This window comes from Podarcis tiliguerta (genome assembly GCF_965153285.1).
Source record: "Podarcis tiliguerta genome assembly, chromosome: 1".
In the NCBI taxonomy this organism is placed as follows: domain Eukaryota; kingdom Metazoa; phylum Chordata; class Lepidosauria; order Squamata; family Lacertidae; genus Podarcis; species Podarcis tiliguerta.
This window is the reverse complement of record NC_139534.1, coordinates 2111240-2132031: the sequence shown is the minus strand read 5'-3', so window position 1 is coordinate 2132031 and position 20792 is coordinate 2111240. Positions and strand designations below refer to the sequence as shown.

General features: G+C 42.6%; 1 protein-coding gene across 8 annotated transcripts in view; it reads left to right on the top strand.

Moving 5' to 3' along the window:
- IKZF2 (IKAROS family zinc finger 2) overlaps positions 1-20792 on the top strand; it is a 99902-nt gene that overhangs the window by 46475 nt on the left and 32635 nt on the right. For 5 of the 8 annotated variants that reach the window (XM_083399971.1, XM_083399967.1, XM_083399968.1 and 2 more), the window contains exons 4-5: positions 7652-7921; positions 17160-17327. In XM_083399971.1, coding sequence (XP_083256097.1) covers positions 7652-7921; positions 17160-17327 — 438 coding nt within the window. The remainder of the gene's footprint in view (positions 1-7651; positions 7922-17159; positions 17328-20792) is intronic. The other 3 variants (XM_083399972.1, XM_083399969.1, XM_083399973.1) reach the window with 2 other exon arrangements.

Here is a 20792-nt window from a genome sequence, read left to right as displayed (position 1 = left end):
CCCCAACTCAACTGCATGATCTTAATGATCTGACTCAGATTTGAAAACTGTGGCTTTTGAGTACCCTTTTGATTTGCTGTGTCACTGTAGGTACACATTCACCTCAGGAACACTTTTGCAGGATTAGTTGTGCTGGCCGCACACAATGGAATTCTACTTTACAGTGAAATCTTAGGGTGGGGACCTTTATCTGCCTCCAGTAGATCAGTGTCAAAAATTGACAAGATTCCCATACGGTTTGGGAAGCTTAAGTGTAGTCCTATATCAGGACTATCCAACATGGCGTTGTTCAGATGGTGCTTGACTATGACCATTGGCCATGTTGGAGTCCAAGAACTTCTGGGGGGCACCATATTGACTATCCTAGCCTATCAGATTCAGTGCTATGCAGGAGGCCAGTTATATCATCACCATGATGGATATGTTGGTGGAACACCACAAATAACAACAGCAGAGCACTTTCTGTGACTGCAGCTGCAACAACTGTTGTGAAGAAAAACCCAGGCACTTTCCAGCTAGTTTTGCTTATTATTGTGTTAACTTTTTATACAGTGGTATCTCATGTTATGTACTGTACCCCTTACGAATGCTTCGGGTTACAAGCTCCGCTAACCCGGAAGTAGATGCCCCTTGATGCGAACTTTGCCCCAGGATGCGAGCGGAAGTTTTGCTTTGGCGGCGCGGCAGCAGCAGGAGGCGCCATTAGCAAAAGCGCGCCTCCCGTTACGAGTGGTTTCCGGTTACGAACGGACCTCCAGAACGTATTAAGTATGTAACATGAGGTGCCACTGTATTTGCCATATTTTTTGCTCCATAAGACACACTTTTTTCCTCCTAAAAAGTAAGGGGTGCGTGCATCTTATGGAGTGAATGCAGGCTGCGCAGGTGCACAGCGATCCCTCTTGCTCTTCTGGCTTCAGGGATAGCCACACAAAGCCTCTTGAGCGCAGCCGGAGCGCTCCTCCCTCTTCGCTCAAGAGGCTTTGTGTTGCTTTCTTGTTTTCCTTCTCTAAAAACTAGGTGCGTCTTATGGTCGGGTGCGTCTTATAGAGCAAAAAATACGGTATGCTAAGGTTGTCAATGGATTAAAAAACAGTTTCATTGAACAAACATTTTACTTTTTAATTGACTAATCCAGAGGTTGTGGTGTGATTTTATTCTAAATTAAAAAGAAAATGAGCTGCCACTACATTGATTTGGAGCAGGCATCCCCAGCCTGCAGCCCTAAAGATGTTTCGGCCATGATCCCTAGCTAACAGGACCAGTGGTCAGGGATGATGGGAACTGTAGTCCAAAACATCTGGAGGGCCGAAGGTTGGGGATGCCTGATTTGGAGTGTTGTCCCTGTTTCCCACTACATCCACCCTGGCCAGCTTGTAATGGTATTAATAGTCCCTGAGGGAAGAACCTCAAGATTTCTTCAATATTTATTTAGTGGAAGTATAGATGCATTGTAATCTGTCCATGTCTTCAGGAAGCAACCACGCTTTCCCTACTGATTGTATGTAACATTTCACAAAGAAATGTCAGTGGTCTTGAAGAGTTGGCTATGTATGCTTGATTTTTTTTAAAAAGACTTTATCTAATCTGTTTGATTTCAACAACTGCAGCCCAATTTCAAATATCTCATGTTTAGGAAGTGTGATTGCATTGGGCGTGCTGAAGTAGCTTAGAGGGTTTGTGGATGAAATTTAAATTCTAGACCTGTTCCAATCTGCATTCAGACTGGGATTTGGAATAGAGATTCGTTTATTGGCTCTGGGGGCAGAGATGAGCATCATCTGGAGCTTGGCAGGACAAGTCTAACTGTGAAATTCCTTGCTTTGGAAGAGGTGGAGTTTACACACTTTTTCTAAGCTCCATATCATAGTCCGTTCACTGAAGAACAAACGTGGAACTGAGAAGGGGAAAAGATGATCTGCTGCTTACTGGAAAGACAGTTTAGGTTGTGAATTAATAGGGAAGAATGTAGCAATGAGAAAACGTAGGATTACATTTTAATTTCTCACTAAATTGGGTTAGAACAAAAGAGTCCAACTTTAGACTACAGTATTCATATGACTTAATTTCATTCTCTCACTAGATAATGCCACTCCTTGTTTATTTTGAGGACCTTCTGACTGCAAGTGTTTTTGGATGGTTCCAATTAACTAGGTTCAGAGTGCTCAGCCATTCTGCTGTGCTTTGGGAAGGGGAACCTGTGAGGCTCTCTATTGTTACTATAGTTCCCATTAGCCCAACTAGAATGGCCAGTGGTCAGGGATGATGGGAGTACGGCAACAATGAAATACATCTTAGGTCTCTAAATGTCTGTTGTGGCCTTCGCATTTATCTGAGTTCCGTTTGGGTTTCTATATTCTATAGATTCTATATTCTGTATTCGTAATAATAAATTAGACATCCCTATTTTCATTGGAGAAATGTTGGAGTGTATGAGGTAGGTCAGGCATGTCCAACAGGTAGTTCATGATCTGCTAGTAGATCACTGGACGTCTGCAGTAGATCACTGGTAGATCATTGGCTTCCCCAAAAGAAGCTGAACAACTGTGGCTCCCCTAAAAAAAACCCCAACATTTTACTTCCTCCCTGAAAAAATGCAACAACTTGACCTGAACCTCAAAAAAGGGGGTAGATCACTGCCAGTTTTTAATTCTGTGAGTAGATCGCAGTCTCTTTGGAGTTGGCCACCCCTGGTCTAGGTGTAAATCCTGTCATTTCCCCCCCACAGCTGTCTCCTTGGCAGTTACCACCTTTACAGCTTTGTCTCAAATCAGATCCCTATCTGTCAGTAATTGGTTCTGGGTTTTAATACTACCAGCTCCACAAACAAATCTGCCTCTTAATATGTCCTCCAGAACATTCCCAAAAGAACAGTGTTCAGTGAGTTTATTGAAATCAGGCCTATTCTCTTTCTGCAATGGAATTTGAAGCATTCCACAATTGTACTTGGCTTTGGACAACAGTTTTCAGACAAGAACTTTTGCACCTCTGCCAAACTTTTATCCCCTGGCTATTGTGGCTGCAATAAACTTCTCAAAGGGGAATATGTTTTCCTGCCACATACACTGAGAAGTATGGCTCTTTGCTTGTCTCCATCAATGATTTCATTAGCCAGAAAATGATGGCCTCATCTCCCCATTGCTGCCATTCCCAGTCTCTGAATTAAATTCCTTGTTTTTTCCATAGGATGACGCAGTCAGATTTTCTCACTGCTGTCATTAATTTAATTCAAAAGAAGGCAGAGTTTACTAACTTTTGCAGGCCCCAGATCACAGGTTATTTGTTAAAGAGCCAGCAAGCACATAACTGAATAGGAAAATGGAGGAAACCACAAAAAGAGTCTGAGAGTGGGGTCTTTAACACGAACCAAATATTGGAAAGACTAACCCTATCATTTCCCTGTTAGTAATTTTGTTGTTGTTGTTTAGTCGTTTAGTCGTGTCCGGCTCTTTGTGACCCCCTGGACCAGAGCACGCCAGGCACTTCTGTCTTCCACTGCCTCCCGCAGTTTGCTCAGAGAACACTGTCCCACCATCTTGTCCTCTGTCATCCTCTTCTCCTTGTGTCCTCAAACTTTCCCAACATCAGGATCTTTTCCAGGGAGTCTTCTCTTCTCATGAGGTGTTAGTAATTTTAGGCAACTTTTTAGTGTTTTTGTTTTTTGATGCAACTGATAATTAGATACTTATGGGATGGGAAGAGTGGCTACGGATAGGATGTTGGCAGTTCTACTCCTAACTGATGGACCAATCACAATGGATAGTATTGGATAATTGCTGTTTTATTTGATGGCAGTGCTTCTCAGCCCAAATGCTATGGCTGCCAAGCAGGGGCCACTGTCAGGTGGGCCTCAGTGCCACAGCCTGCCCAGTGCAGCCTCCACTTGCCCACACCACCCGCTAGCCGTGCCATAGCATTTTGGCGGGAAGAAAGCCAGCACCAGAAATCCCTTGCATGCTGAGTAGAGGTGGCCAGGAGACAGATAAGTTTTGGGGGGAGTGGAAGCAAGGGTGGTGTTGGAGGAAATTAGAAAGTAAGATAAAAGGTTAATATTTATTGTTAAAATAGATAGCTAGGCAAGGAATAGAAAGGAAGGTGATAAGAGGGAAAAGCTGTTATAGGGAAGAGAAATGCATAGATGGACCAGTTATGTCACACTCTGCTGCCACCTGCCACCATTTTGTGACTGGCTCTGTGGCTGCCCTACATCACCCATTTGTGACTGGTGGGCCTCAGTAATGGCCAGATGTCCTGGGGGTAGAGAGTTTGAGAGCTCCTCCCTCATGAGATTTGTACTGTGGGTTTCTGTAAAGTACCTCTAGCAAGGGATCAGACTGGATGTCCAGGCATAGGCGAACTCGGCCCTCCAGATGTTTTGGGACTACAACTCCCTTCATCCCTGACCACCGGTCCTGTTAGCTAGGGATGATGGGAGTTGTAGTCCCAAAACAGCTGGAGGGCCGAGTTTGCCTATGCGTGCTCTATGGTTATGAGGTTCAGTCATGTTTGTAGTGGCTTTTAACATCTACATGCAGCCACTGAGAGCGAGTTGTCCTGAGTTTTAGACTGAACTTTTATGTTATTGGTAAATTCTGTTTTTCATTTACATTAGACTCAGGAGCAGCACTTACTTCTCTGAATAAGTGCCTGAATTCTGTTATGGGATGAATGAAAATTAAAAACGTGACCTTGATACCCTGTTTAGCATCATGAATGTTTCACCTGGTTGTTCACACAACACTCTAACCCAAAATGTAGTTGAGTGAGGCAGCACAAATGCAGCATCATACTTTTATTTGTCTGCAGCCTTTCCATAGTGAAAAGCTTGCTCATGACAAGATTCACATAATAACAAAAAATGTCATAAACAATAAATAAAACACAACAAAAAGTGCACAACAAAATCGAAACATTTCCACATAAATCATAAGATATAAAAATACAAAAAGTATCAGTAACAGCGACCCCCTATACCCAGCCCAGCCCAAGAGTCTGTTCAGCAGCCTCAGCTTTTGTAGTTTTGAGTCAGTAATGGCCCCCCAGACTAGGTGGGAAAAGGCCGGCCATATCTTCCAAAACTTACAGATAAGAAAGGTCTGGGCCCCTGGCGAGAAACTTCCAGCCCCTTTACTTATCCCCTGCTCATTCTTGCTGCTGCCCCAAGCTAAGCCAAGCCAAGCCAAACTCTGAACCATGACTTAAGCCAAGGTTTGTTCTTTGTTACAGCTCATCATTAAAAACAAGCGTGGGGCGGGGGCTGCATGCACATTATACATGTAAAGCACTTTGCTTCCCCAAATAATCCTGGGAACTGTGGTTACCTCTCACAAAGCTACCATTCTCAGCACCCTTAACTACAGTTCCTGGGATGCTTTGGGGGAAGTCATATACTTTAAATGCATGGTGTGGGTTGGACAACACTCTTAAGACAAACTGTGGCTTTGCTCAAGCAAAGCGGCAGCAGAAAGGACCACCGGCAGCGCCTCTCCTTCAGCTGCATGTTCACCCAGTCCCACTAGGTGTGAACCAGGCCATTGTGTGGCCTTGGGTTAGTCACAGGCTCACACCTCCTCCTCCTTCCTCTTCTTCAACCAAACAGGGTCAACCAGATAATAATGAGTGCAACAAAATTCACATGTTTAGGAAGTAAATCCCATTGAGTTCAACGGAGCTTACTTCCAGGTAAGCATTGATAGAATTGTATCCTGAATGTAAAGACTATAACTCTGGTCTTGATCCAGCCACAGTTGAGCACAGTGACTTCCCAGTGATTCAGAAGATGCTAAAATCTCCCCCATCGCCACCAGATGACCCCCAAAGTGCTTAGTAGCTGTTCCTCAAATAAATAAGACCCTCGTCTCTCTCTCTTTCTCTGTGTGTGTGCCTGTGTGTGTATGAAGTAATGCTGAGGCAGAGGGAATTCCCTAAGCAGCAGGGCTACTTGTCAAGAGCTGAGGAGATCCCTGCTGTAGCAGCATTTCCCTCCTTGGAGACCTGCAATTCTTCTCTTAGTCCCAGATGGAGAGGAAATCTTCACACAGCAACAAGCTCTAATGGCAGGTTCCTGACAATGGTAAGGACTGAGAAAGGGGAGGATGGACATTTTTAAAACTGTGTGCACAACTTTGCTTAGTGACCAAGGTGATTTGCAGTGGAGCATGAGACCTGGCAGTTTTTATTCCTCAAGCGTGTGGGAGTCTTACAATGCACTGCGTTCAAACAATCTGCGTGTGTGAAAGGCTGTACTTCAAAGCTTACTGGCAATCTTTTGTTTTGCTGGTTTTTACAAGCGGATCCAACTGGATTCTCGCCAGGGTTCAGAAGGGAGCGCTTAATATCACAGGTGAAGTCAAGATGCTGCTGCTAATACATTTTTCATGTCAGCTCCGTTGTCAGCAGGGCTTCCTCTTCTGAAAATCAAACCTTTTGTTATTTAAGGAGTCAGATGCCCCCACCCCAACCTCATTTCTTAAATAACAAAAAGTTTGGGAACAATCTTGGGAGCAAAATACAGATGTATGTTCCCAAGAAAAATATGCCTTTGCTTGCCTTCTCACTAGGCACACAATTCTTTGCTTAGTTAGGTAATCTTTTCTTAGTTAGTTAGTTAAATAAATAATGAACTTTTAGGCAAAAACACTTTTGGTGCAAAAGGCTTTAAGAGTCCAACAGCCCCTCTCCTACACCTGCATCTTGTTTTTATTTATTGGGGCAGCTGGGGTTGGGCTGGGGAAGCTTCTCTAATAGTTCAAGTCCAGTACAGGAAGAGAGTTCAGCTTTGAGTGATGCTACATATTTCCGATGGGAGGGGCCGCCATGTGCTTTGGGTGCAGCAGGTTCCAGCTTCAGCTCCCTTCACTTAAAAGAAGTTCAGAACGGCTTTTCTGTCTGAAACCTTGTAGTCATGCCTCTGTCATCTATTGGCCACTGCTAGCCAGAGTAGATACTTTGGGACTAGCTGGACCAATGATCTGGCCCCATATAAGGCAGCTTCCTATGTGGTCAAGGGGAGGCTTCACACAATTACTGTCCCAGGCAGCACAGCACTGGGGCAGGAGATACCAATGGGTGGGAGAGCGCTTGCTGGTCCTGTCTAGCTCCTGTGTCTAGTTGGCCAATTCAAACACTAGAGCAGAGGGGTCTTGTAATTCTGAATTCAGAGCCTTGACATGCCTTGACCATCTTGCTGACCATAACTTTGACTACTATTGGATAGAGACTTATCAGCATTGTTCTTTGTTAAGCAATATGTACACAGATGGTGCTGAAATTCTTTTTTTATTTGTGTATTTATTACATTTCCATTCTGCCCTTCATCTCAGAATAATAATAGCTAACAATGAGTATTAACATTATATAGCAACAACTGCTTCTTGGGGGCCTGCTGTGTCAGTTCTTGACTTGCTTACATGACTATGCACACAATGTGTTCCACATTTGCTGATTTGTATTTCTGTTTCCTGATTGGTTGGGCCATTATAGCAGATCAGCAAACTTTCAAGTTAAACAAAGGTTGCAGGAAATGGAAGATGTCCTGTGAACCTTTTTGAAATTAGTATTTAAAACTAACACAGCAGTATTGTTGCTCTTTATTACAGTCGCTAATGAAACAAAAGTTTATTTTCTTAATGTGCTATTTATTTATTCGCAGCAAATTCCATAAAGCTAGAAATGCAAAGTGATGATGAGGATTCTGACAGGAAGCCCCTGAGGCGGGAAGATGGGATCAGGGGTCATAATGAAGGGAGCAGCTTGGAAGAGCCCCTTACTGAGAACCACGAGATGGTGGAGAACAGAAAAATTCAGGAGCTGTCAGGCGAGGGAGGAATCCGGCTTCCGAATGGTAAACTGAAATGTGACGTCTGTGGCATGGTTTGCATTGGGCCCAATGTGCTTATGGTACATAAAAGGAGTCACACTGGTAAGCAGCTGAAAGAAAACGTGATGACTGCCTTTGGCATCTGATGTTGATATTACCTGACATCTGTTCTCTTGCATTTCTTGATTCACCAATGATAATCAAGTGCAGTAAGGAATATATTCAAAAATCCTTTCAAAATATGTCAGTCTGTTGACTAATTGGGGAGAATGTTAATAGCACAGATTTCTAGACTTACCTACTTCACGGTAATGAATGCATTTGAGAGAGAAAATTTCCCCTGCCAAGTGTCCTTCACTGTGAAGGGACATCCTAAGCCAGCTCTTTAAAAGTTGACCTCCCTTTTTTCAGTAGCTTTACAAAGCCCTCACCTCCTGTTTCTCAAGTCATTTAGCTCACACCAAAGTGTAAGTAAGAGTCTTTGCTAAAATCAGGACATCTCTCACATGGCAAAGTGACTGGCCTTCATATTGGCTAAGTCTTTCAGTAGCTATCAGCCATGATACCAACTATTAGTTTCCATGTTTGGAGGTGTCTGAATACACTGGAGAACCCAGTGGATGGCTTGAAATTATGTTGGACTCAACAATTCATATTTGTGAAAAGCCTACTAAAAACGAAAATTGTACATTGGCCAGAGAGCACCTGCTTGCCTCTGTTGTTTTTCCCATTTTGTTTGACTAAAGCCTTTCGTAAGCTCACCCCCTCCCCAAACTTCCAGGGAAGTAGCAGGGCCATGCCTGCTTCCTAGATCACATAAACATGTCCGGCACCATCAATATCAGCTTCTAGGGGCCAGCGAAGACATTCCTGTTCACCCAGGCACTTGGCTCTTATTTAGGCTAGCCTAGCCAGGATTGCTGCTCATCTTTTAGTAGGGTAGGGTAGGATCTGTCCTTTTTGTTTTATTGAAGGATGAGCACTTTAAGTCAATAGTATTATTTTATATTTCTGCTGTATTTAAAATTTTGTATTATGTATGCTTTTGTAATTGTACGTCACCTTGAGACATTTGCTGCAGTAAGCGAGGAGAAAATGCAATGAATAATGTGACTATTAAGTGTGGAGCCCTAAGGAATAAGGTCGGTCATGAAATACCTCTCACTGGTGTCAAAGGCCAGGGTAAAGAGGTGTGTCTTCAGCATATATGAAAGCTGTATGATGAAGGTGCCAGATGTGCTTCTTTGGGGAAAGAATTCCACAGCTTAGGGGCTGCCACAGCAAATGCCACTCCTGAATCACCAAGGGCTGTTGAACTCCCAAGAGAGCCCCCTTCTAAATGCCCGCTGCTATTGATGAAAGCAACCAGGTTGCTGGGTTTCAGTTGTGTTTAGGTGTGTCTGCTGAGCGAGAGTTCTGTAACTGGGTTTAATCCAAAACATACGTACTTCTATGGAAGTGTGTTCTATTAGTGTTGGTGGAATTTACATACTGGTAGATGCACTCAGAACTGCAACCTTCGTTTTGAGCTCTGCGGGCACTGCAGTATAAAACATAGGTTGGACAGTGTGGGTGTTCAGTCTGCCCCCAAAGTCGACATATTCCCAGTATGAATTTCACAATAACATTTGTCTAACGGTAAATCCAAAGCTGGAAAAACTGATTTCTAAGGTAGGGCAGAAGGGTTCAGATATGCTGAATAGAAATAGATGATTATGACATCCTTGGGAGGCTCCCCTCCCTTTTTTATGCATTAAAAACAAATACTTTGCTTGTTTAATAAGAAGCAACAACTTTCATATTGTTCAAAGTCCTGCACCCAAACAGAAGCAGGAGGGTCTTGGAAAGTGGGCTCCTGCCTGTCTCTCCTTAACTGAGTAGCTAGAAGACAAAACCAGGCTCTTGAGTGTTGGTGGGGTGGCATATGCACTGCCCTGAGCTCCTTGGCACCTAACTTGTGATATGACCTGGCAGCACTCAGCATCTGAAAAAAAACCTGTTCATAAATCTACATGATATAGCCTGAGGCATGACTACATATAGGATTCAAAAATAATTAGCAAAGGGGAGCAGGAGGCAAGGAAGAAGAACAATTACAAAAACGAAAAAGGTTGGGGGTGATAATAGGAGGGACATGAGAAAAAACAAGTTGGGAAAATCCTGTTAAAAACTCATTGTCTTCAACAAGGTGCAACTAGGGTGTGACTGGTGCAAGCGAGGAAGACCCACCTCTCAGTATTAGGGCTCATACTTTGCATGCAGAAAGATTCAATTCTTGACATTTCAGGAAGCAGAGCTAGCGGAAAACTCTGCCTGAGAGCATGGAGAGCTGTTGCCTTTCAGAAAGGTAACGCTAGGCTAGAATTACCAATGGTCTGACTCAGTATAGGGCAATTTCCTATGTTTAAGGGGCATATGTGTGTGTGTGTGTGTGTGTGTGCATGCATAGAGTGGGAGTGTAAAGTGCCTGACCCTGAAAAGAACATGGAGGTAAATCACAGGTATTATTATTATTTGATTTATTACAGTGGCAGTAAATATAGAGACAATTTGGACATTTTACACTTTAGGCACTGCAGAGTCTCTCCCCCTCCCCCCTCCGCCCCATAGCATTGTGACCCAAAAAAGAAAGAGAAAGAGATTACATAAGACACTGTCCTTTTGTTAGAGCCATTAGAGTTCCTATATTGAGGAATAGTGCTTGTTCCCTCTCTGAAAAAAGGCAGTGATGCATTGGCTATTCAGATGTTCTCAAGCATATAGAAATGACTTCTCTTTCTGTGTGTAGCTTTGTTCTCTACTTTGGCTGACCCCAGATGTTGCTTAGCTATTTTATTATATGGAAGTTTCCTTTTTTGTGGGGGAGGGGGGGAGGTTTTCCGGTAGAAATGGTACCTATAAAAGGTAAAGCTGAATCTCCAACGTGGGATAATCATGTTGTTACCTCTAATAGGACAGTTGTAAGGATCGCTCAGGCAGAGTCTACGCATGACATAGAATGTGGTGATGGAGTTGTCAGGAGGTAGAATAGACTTGTACGACTTCAAAAAGCAATTGTGATTCCTTAAAAAAACGACCCCTATAAGAAAAAACACTGCACAATTAAAAACCAGTACGTACAATTGTTTCTACTCAGTCTACTCCATTTCTTACTTGTAGGGAGTAACTCTACCTAGTGGAACATTCAGAAATGGTATTCACCCCACCCCACAGTTTGAAGTGGTACAGCCCATTTTACCACCTCTTTTGACCTGGCCTGAAATAATTCAAATGCTTTGAATCTTCTAAAACACTGGATATGCTATTTTGATGCATTAAAATCTCCTTGCAAATAAGCACCAAAAAACATACTGCTAACCCTGTAAGCTTGTGCTGCATCAAACAGCATGAGAATAAAAACTGAAAGGTGCGGAGGGGAGGAACAGCTTAACTTTATTTTAAAAATAAATAAAAAAACCCTACCTCATCTGCTGGATACAGTTCTTGTGATGTAAGAGGCGCATAGTAAGCAGATAAGTAAGCAGTAATTGTGACTGGGAAGTATAATTAGCTGGCTAGCCTTTTTGGGAATGATATTAATGTGCACCATGAATTACTTCTTGGCCTTTTGTGAAACTGTTCCATACCACAAAACTTGGCTGCCAAACCCTACAAAATAGTTTGTCTAAATAGATACGTGTTGGTGCGTATCCAAGCATAGTATTTCATTCTTTTTAAAAAGGAAGCTCACTACTAAAAGCATTGCCCAGCAGACTCAGAACTGTGTAGATGTTTGAAGCTCCCAGTCGTCTGATGCTCAGATTCAGGGGGGCAGAGAATGGAGCATGGGAGGGGAAGGAGTGGTGCCTGGAGCATCTGGGGGAGGAAAACTGCTGAGGGGCCAGGTGGGCTGATGCAGATAATTGTTCCTGGTGGCGGAAAACACCTGAATGTGTTTAGGGTCTCATTCTGGAGGCGTGAGGGCCATGTGTGTGTAATGAATAGCAGAAGCTTGTACCCCTTCACCCTCATTCAGGTCCTTCAGCCTAAGATTTCACTCCTCCATCTAAAAAAGGCCTTGGGAACAGGCTAAATTTCAGACTGTAACTTCTAACCCTACTGTACACAGGGGAGAGGGGCAAACGCAAAGAGGACAGGTCTCCTGTGCCTTTGATGGTTGTGTAGATGAGGGAACTAAAGCAGGAACTAAACCAGTGGCCCTCCAGATATCAGAGGACTACCATTCACATCATCGCCATTTCTGGCCGTGCTGGCCGTGCTGGCTGGGGCTGATGGGAGCTGAAGTCCGACAATATCTGGAGGACCAGAACTTCCCTACTCCTGTTGTAGGGGGACTTACAGCAGGAGTGGCAGTTCCTGGCTCTTAGCCAGAGATTTTGTGAGGTGGGAGCCACTAGGGGCAGAGAGTAATTACAGAACAGGCATGCCATAAAAGCAGATAGCCTAACATACAGGAAGTTATTTAATCCTTGATTTTTTTTAAAAAAAAGTAAAAAAATTAAAGCTTAAGGTTGAGCAGGAGCCTGAAATATCCCCTGAGCCAGGGACAAGCCGTATAGTCATATGTCATGATGCTGCACTACTGGATCTTGAAACTACATTCTCATGAATGCTACTCATGAAGATGAGGAATAGTTATGAGAAAGGAGGCTCCTGAAAAGACTCGTGTACACTCCTAGTTAGCTTTTTGAACCTTCCACCTTGCTCTTCATTTTATAAGGCTTTAGGTACATAAGGTAAAGGTAAAGGTACCCCTGCCCCTACGGGCCAGTCTTGACAGACTCTAGGGTTGTGCGCCCATCTCACTCAAGAGGCCTGGGGCCAGCGCTGTCTGGAGACACTTCCGGGTCACGTGGCCAGTGTGACATCGCTGCTCTGGTAAGCCAGAGCCGCACACGGAAACGCCGTTTACCTTCCCACTAGTAAGCGGTCCCTATTTATCTACTTGCACCCGGGAATGCTTTCGAACTGTTAGGTTGGCAGGCGCTGGGACCGAGCAACGGGAGCGCACCCCGGCACGGGGATTCGAACTGCCGACCTTTCGATCGGCAAGCCCTAGGCGCTGAGGCTTTTACCCACAGCGCCACCCACATCCCTATATGTAGGTACATATGTAGGTACAAAAAACAATCTTATACTTTGATCACCTTATACCATAAACCAAATCAAGTGATAATGCTTCTTCTGGACTGTACTAGTTCAGCCCACAGGTTGGGGCCAGGAGGAGATTGCATGTTTGAATTCTGTCCCATAGGGGTAAATCCCTCTTTCTGAATAGTGAACTGAAATGTTAGGAAGAAAGATTCAGCTCGTTGTTTTCTGTAGGTGGTGTGGGGTTGTTGTTGTTTGTTTGTTTGTTTGTTTGTGTTGTTTTGAGAACATGCAAACTCACAGTGACCCTGAGCCTCCAGTGCAACCCATAATGGTAATTTCTGAAAAGATTACCTTTTTGATTCATTTGAATCTGTAAATTGGTCTTAATTTGGCCTTATTGTCTAGGTGCAACACCTGAATTGTGCATAATGAAGTTGTGGCCGAGGGAAGGTTATAACACAACACATTTTAATCTTTAGGACGCTATAAATATTATTTCTGGGTTTTGACTGTAATTTAGGAATGTTTCACAAATTCTAAACTGATTTCCTGATTGTGAGCTTTGGAAACATCTAAGGTCTGGGATTCCTCCCCATTTCCCAAGTGGGATTGTAAAAATCAGGGGTCATTTGGGCTGAGGCCTAAGATTCTCTGTTCAGTGGATTTGTGCTCCATATGTGAGACAAATCAGCACACACACAAACACACACACTGTTCTATTAAGAAACTGATGCACATGATGGTAATTCACAAGAAGGCTTATAAGAAAAACTTGTATAACATAACATGATCTCAAAAACCTATCTAAAATTGGCAAGACCTTTCCTTCCCCCTTTTCTTGCTTTTCCTCTTTAAAACTACTACTCCCAGCAAAGGGCTTTTAATCCATTTATCATTTCCAAAATGCTTTGACGTAGCCTTTACAATCATTGATCATGAAATGCAAGCTTTCTGTGGACCATCATTCATCAAAGAAGTTTTATTTACAGAAGGATGTGAAACTGTAGACAACATGTAAAACTGCTGTTCTACAGTTTGTTTCACAGGAGTACCAAATCAGATTTGCCACTTTTCAACTTAACTTCTTGGTTACTCAAAGACTTGCATTGCACAGCCTACTTTATAGAATTTTTCATGATTGCAATAGCCAGGTAATCAGGTAATATTGTCACTGAATACTTAAGGTACTCTTTGGCCTAGTTCTCACAGAGGTGGTCTGTGCATAAGGACTGTGTCATATGCAGATGAGGACTCATGTGACTGAATACTGTTTCATGTAAAACATGTCTCTGCACACAGAAAACTAGGGTTTGAAGAAGTCTGGTCTGGACCCTTCTCCCTCACATGCTAGTTTTCTACATTGTGGGTGTTGGGTGGGTGTGTTAACGAGCATTCAACTCTGTGTGAGCCACAGCTGTAGCTTGAAGTGCTACAGCCCGGACTCAGATTTTGTTCATCGGCTTTTGTTGTGGAGCTTATAGAAGAGATTTATGGGCGCCAGTTTGGCGACCACAGTTAAAAAACTTCTGCCGTAGTTCATAGTTAGTGCCATTTCCATTTTCCCTGTGTGTGTTTCTCCTTCTTGCATACGGGGGCAAATTGTTGTGAGAGCAAGCTGCAGGCAAGCAATGTAGTTGAGATCCGAGGAGCATAGAATTATAGCATTGGAAAGGACACCAAGGGCCATCTAGCTCAACCCCCCACAATGACATTCCGTTGCGACGACTGAAACCTAGGCTTAAGGTGTCATTGGCACCTAGCTTATATTTCTAACACTGATTCTATGAAAGTTTATGCAAAGCTATGTGATATTTTACTGTATTTTTTGTTTCTATGGAAGCCGCCCAGAGTGGCTGGGGAAACCCAGCCAGATGGGTGGGGTACAAATAATAAATTATTATTATCATTATCATTATCATTATCATTATCATCACTTGCTCTAACACTACTTCAGGTGGATCATTATTTTAGCAAGGGCAAATAGTTTCACTAGATTCAGAAGATATGGAAGGTAGTACTCAGGATGAGTGCTGCACAGACTGCCTGATCAGGGCATGAAACAAATCAGCACAGGAAAGGCCTGGTTTAACCTGGCTAGGCTGGTCAGCAGGGCTTGATGTGAACCAGGGTTTAGACAAAGGATGTATTCCGGTACCAAGGCTTGGAATATATGAGGCAGCTATAAAAGGAAATGAATCTGAGCCTATGCAGTCTTTACTTCCCCACCCACTAATGATAGCAACCACCCACCCAGCCTCACATTGGTATGGGCTTTAGGGTTTAGAAGGCCTCAGGGTCAAGATGAATCTCACCTCAGATTTCCCTGGTCTGCTCAGCACAACATGATGCTTCCCAGTTCAGATCTTCTAGGCAGGTATAAAGGTTTCCCTTTGAAGGCAAATGTGCACTATCAGGGTATGACTGTTGGAAACCTGACTGAGAATATTAAAGCATTAATCCACTTGCTCAGTTAAGCTCATTAATCTCCCTATTAAGGTAGTTTTAAATGACTATTCTGCAGATGACATATGTGAGAAGGGGGAAATGATGGGGATGACTCTGACATGAGTAATTAAAGCATTCTGTCAGATGAGAGGGAAAGCTGGCTACTCTGAAAGTTCCAACTGAGGTAGAATAATGAATACTGACTCTCAAATTTGTTGAATTTAAAAGTTTTTAAGATCTACATTTACAATTTAGCTTTAACTTTTAAGAACTAAGCTCAATCCTAGGCTCAATGTCTACTCAGAAGTAAGTCCCATGGAGTTATATGTGTATGTTTGTAAAATTGTAGCTGAATTCTGCCATTTTTTAAACAATAATCAGGGCTTTACTGCTCAGAAACTTGAAGGTGCTTCATTGTTAGCCTACCCAGCTACTGAGCTGCTTTAAATGTAATCAACCCAACAATAAGCCGCCTTATTGTTGCCGCTTTCTGTTCCTGAGTTCAGCATCTATTTGCTTGTCAAATACCTTGTGGCATTGTTGTGTGTGAGAGAGACTTCTTTGGCAATGCGCAGGCTGCACTTTACATGTTATCTGTGCATAAGAAATATGTAGTCTTTATAGAGAAAAATGTACATCAGCTGCTATATAATGCAAGCACGACTGTTATATGGAACAACTTAATTGCCATATTTATGAAGTCAATACAGGAAATCCCTCATGTGTGCTTTAGACAGTGGGCAGATCCACACCGTACATTTAAAGCACATGACCGAGCACAAAGAATCATGGAACTGTGGTTTATAGCTGTGAGAGGGACACTACTGTTCGCAGGATTCTTTCGGGGAACTGATATGCTTTAAATGAGCACTCATAGTTCTTTAAATGTATGGTGTGGCTCTGCCCATTGTCTGAATACATATATAAAGCCCTATACAGCTTGCAGTCAGGATGCTTGAAAGACGTTCCCTCCCCTTGTACTCCCAAATGATCCATGTGCTCTGCAGGCGGGGCTTCCTGCGCAATCCATTTTATCAGGGTGTCTGCTCTGCACAGTCTACGAATCTGGCCTTTAGTGTTCTGGTACCAAACCTTGGAATTCCCACCTGTTAAATATTAGACAGATGTAGTGTCCGTAGTCTCTTTGGTGCCTTCTGAATGCCTTCCTTTCCCAACAAGCTTTTTTAAAAAATTCCGCTTTGTGTTTTGGTCTCCCACTGAAGACAGTGGAGCAAAGAGAGACAAGATGAAGGAGCGTCAGGTTGCTGGGGAAGGATCAGGGGGGAGGAGCCTTAGAGAGTGGTGACCTTCAGTCCTTGCAACTGCCTCATTGGGGCAAGACCTGCTGGGAAGAGTTGCTGTGATCACTAGGCCTGAATTGTTTTGGTTTCTTTGAATGAAAAGTTAGCTTCACTGACACCGGGTGTTTTATTGCTGACCTGCTCCTGAGTCCAGCTCCTGACACTATATTTGGAGAAGATCCGTTAAAAAGCAACAGTACCAAAATGAATTATTGTGAAAGTAAGAAATGGGTGTGTGATTTGGTCCTCACCCAGGGTGCCATATTACCAAAGTGTGCGCCTGCTGCTGCTGCTGCTGCTGCTGCTGCTGCTGCTGCTGAAAGTTTTTCTCTACTATTATGTAGCATTTCAGGAGGGGTAGATTCGAAGCTTTCCTGGATTTCATTGTCTGAGATGCTATATTTATGAGAGCACCCTTGTTTGAATATTGGGAGATTGGGCATGTATATTTATTGGCCATGGTTTCTCAGACCTTTTCTCCGTTGTCTTCTCCACTGCAGGTGAACGTCCCTTTCACTGTAACCAATGTGGAGCTTCCTTCACACAGAAGGGGAATCTACTGAGGCACATCAAATTACACTCTGGGGAGAAACCGTTCAAATGTCCCTTCTGTAGCTATGCTTGCCGGAGAAGGGATGCCCTCACAGGACACCTCAGGACGCACTCAGGTGAGTCTACAATGCCTGCTCTTTAACTGCAGTGCTTTTAAAAGCACTGAACATACATCACTAGCTACCTTATAGTGAGTTATTATCTATACTGACTGACAGTGTCTGTTCAGGATTTCAGTCAGGATTCTCTTTCACAGTGGCCTGGATTGCTGAGTTACTAAAATGGCAGTTCCCCATGTATTGGGGGTGGATCTTGCCCACATCCACTGCCTGCAATCCTTTTAGGCCAGCAATGCCAAGGATTGAATCTGGCCAAGGCATGGCTTTCACCTTTTACCTGTGGCTCCTTTGTCCTACTGATATGCTTACTGATCTAGAGGCAGACAGGTGTCATTTATGTATTTGTTACAAAAAAGCAAGCACTGCTTCTTGGCGAGAGCTCAAAGGGAGCAAGAAGGGACTCTGCGTGCAGGCAAATGGCTTATCCATACCTCAGCTTATTAAGCCAATATATGGTTTTCTGAGTGTGACTAAAATTTCCACAGTCTTGAATGCTGCAAAAACTGTATTTCTGTGCCCTTCACACATAAATTGCACAGACACAATAATGGATCCACCAAATTATGATGTCAGCTTAATGGTTCCAAGGAAAATTGATTCCATTAGGCCAAAGGACTTCTATGGATACTCTTGACAAGCTTTCTGTGCCCCACCCCCGACCCCATGGTTCCAGGCCTGGATAATGTCAACCAGAATTTTTTTTTTTTGTAACTTCAGCACTTCAGGTATTAAGCCCACCATTATCTGTGATTCAGTAATCCCCAAGTATCAGAAAAACGCAGAGGTCCAAAACCTTCCCAAGCTAGTTTTTCTGATCTGTCCTACAACTGTGAGGTTATTGATGTGTATGCAAGATGTAAGACACAACTGTTAGGTGTTGGAAACTGGACTATGTATTTCAAATTACTGTTGAAGAACTAGAAATAGAATATTGTGAGTGTTCTTTATGTTTTAAGAAATGGAAAGTCTTCAGAAGATTCCCCACTAGATGTGGAAAGTCATAAACCAAACCCTAAAGATCTGTTTCGTACAGCTAAGATAGAGAATACCTTTAAGGAGCGCCTCTAGCAAGTGTAGGTTGGACCCTCTGTCTTCTAGATCACTTTGTCACTGATAATGAGAAACATTTGTTTTAAAATAGAAATAATGTTTTAAGTTTTAACATCATAGGAAATCATGGTATTTACATCATAGGAAAAAGTTACGAAGCTTTGCAGGAAGAAATAAATCATCTAAGCAACAGACTACTCAGGTGCAGGTGTATATTCCAGTACACAGGGGATAACATCATCATAACAAAACAGTTGGCCTCTGCTGCCTTTTGATTTTGAACTTTCATCCTAAACTGGCACAGAGAATGTATTTTCTTGTATCAGAAGTTGAACGTCAAATTACCATGGTCCAGTTTCTGCTTGCAAAAAGGTACACCTAGCGATAATTACCTAATTCCTTTCTCTTCTGATCTTGCTGTTTACAATTAACTCACCACAATCATGTTTAAAAGTGCCTGCTACTCAGAATAACATTTCATGCATTTGATGAAGTGGACTAGTCCATGAAAGCTTAAGCTATAATAAATAAGTTAGTCTTTACGGTGCCGCAAAACTGCTGTGTTTGCTTCAAGAGACCAGCACAGGACCCCTTCTAGAAATTGTTTTTCTTGGGTAGATTCCACATGTAACATTTTGAATAGGTGTTAAAATAGGTAGTATTTTCTCTCACTATGGGAAACTATTCCACTACATTCCTTTCTTCATGATATCTTTGTCATGGATTCTGCTCCATACTGATCAGAGCAGACCTCAACATATTGGTAGCAGAGTAAAACCATAAACATGATGCAGGGTTCCCCCAAAAAAACAACTCAGAGGTAATCAACTTCATTCAGCAGAGTTTATTACTGAAGGTAAATGAGCATAACAGTCACAAATCAAATTCTTCAGGATTGGCACAGTCCATAAGAAATCCAGTTGCATCAGACTTAATTTAAACTTCAGTAAGACTAGACTTAGTACTATGTACAGACCACCATGCCAGAAAGAAAGAGAGACAGAAAGTGAAGCCCAAGCTCTTCTGGCCTATTATTAGGAACCTTCTGCTTGTTTCCAGGCAGAATAGAAGCTTCTAGAAACTTTTAGCTTGCACCAGCTTGTATCACACAGAGAGGCTTTCAGAACCCTCTTGAATTAATTAGAATAGGAAAAATCTCTACACTTTAAGCGAATACTTTCTGTACCAAAAAATGTAAACCTGACAATCTTTACCTTTAAGTTACTCCCAGGTGGTCTTTACCCCATGTGAAGGCTATCCTGAATATCAAACAAACTTGTACACAAATCCAGTGTTTGGGGGTGAGATGGGGAACGGTCTGTCATTGAACCACTGACCAATTTTTGTGTGGATCTCATAGTGCCCAGTGGCTTCTGTTATTCTTGCTACAAATACAGGATTAAGTAATGTTTGCTCTGATTCAGCAAATCACTTTTTATTTTCTTAAGCTAGAACATATATTCTAGTATTAGTGAATACAGATTAGTTACTTTTTATTGTCAACAGATTCTGAGTATGCATCCTTATTTTCTAAATTAAAACATATTTGTGGACCATAGGGATTTCACTTATTTTAAGTCAGACTGCCTCATTTTAGGGTGATTTACTGTATGCTGTCATTCACATTGTAATCTTGGTCAGTCCTTTAAGTTGAGCACATAAAAAAGCTTCCTATCAGTAGCCATATCATGAGTCACTATTTTGTTTGTTCTCACAGCACTGGGCACAGTATAAGCCAAGATCAGAATTTCTGAGAAGGGAGTATTAGTTACTGACGTTACTTTAAGCATGTAAAGATGGAACTATGGTAAAAGAATTAGATTTACAGGAGATGTGGAGATTCAATACAATGTTTTACTTCTCAGTTGGAGAGCACAAAACGAAAGCCAAGAATTTCCATCCCACTCCACAACCCAAGAAAATATTTAAATTTATGCTTCTTTCTCTTAAAATTCATTCCCACTGATTCTAAACAGAAATCTTAGAAGTGAACCCCATTGATTTCAATGAAACATGCATGTCAGTAGTGTTTTTAGAACCTTTCTTGAAGCACAAATCACCAACGCCCAAATGTTGAAGCATGCTACAGGTACCTTCATATGGAACAACATGGCTTTATGCTGTGCTACTGATACTGAGAAGCTGAGCTCCTTAACGGGAGCCAAATGAAAATCAGGTCTTGAACCTGGACCTGTTGTGAACTTTGCTTGACATTCCCCGCACACCTACGTTTTATTGTACACACAAGGCAAAGAAGTTTTATCCTGCAGGCTTCCCGTCTTAGGGAAGAGCTTTTAACTTGATTGCTGCTCTCTGGCCGTTTCCCCATTTCTCTGTTTGATAAGTGTGGCCTTTTCCCGCCCTGTATCTCAGCCTTCTTGCCCTGTGGTGGCTAATGGAGATTGACTATGC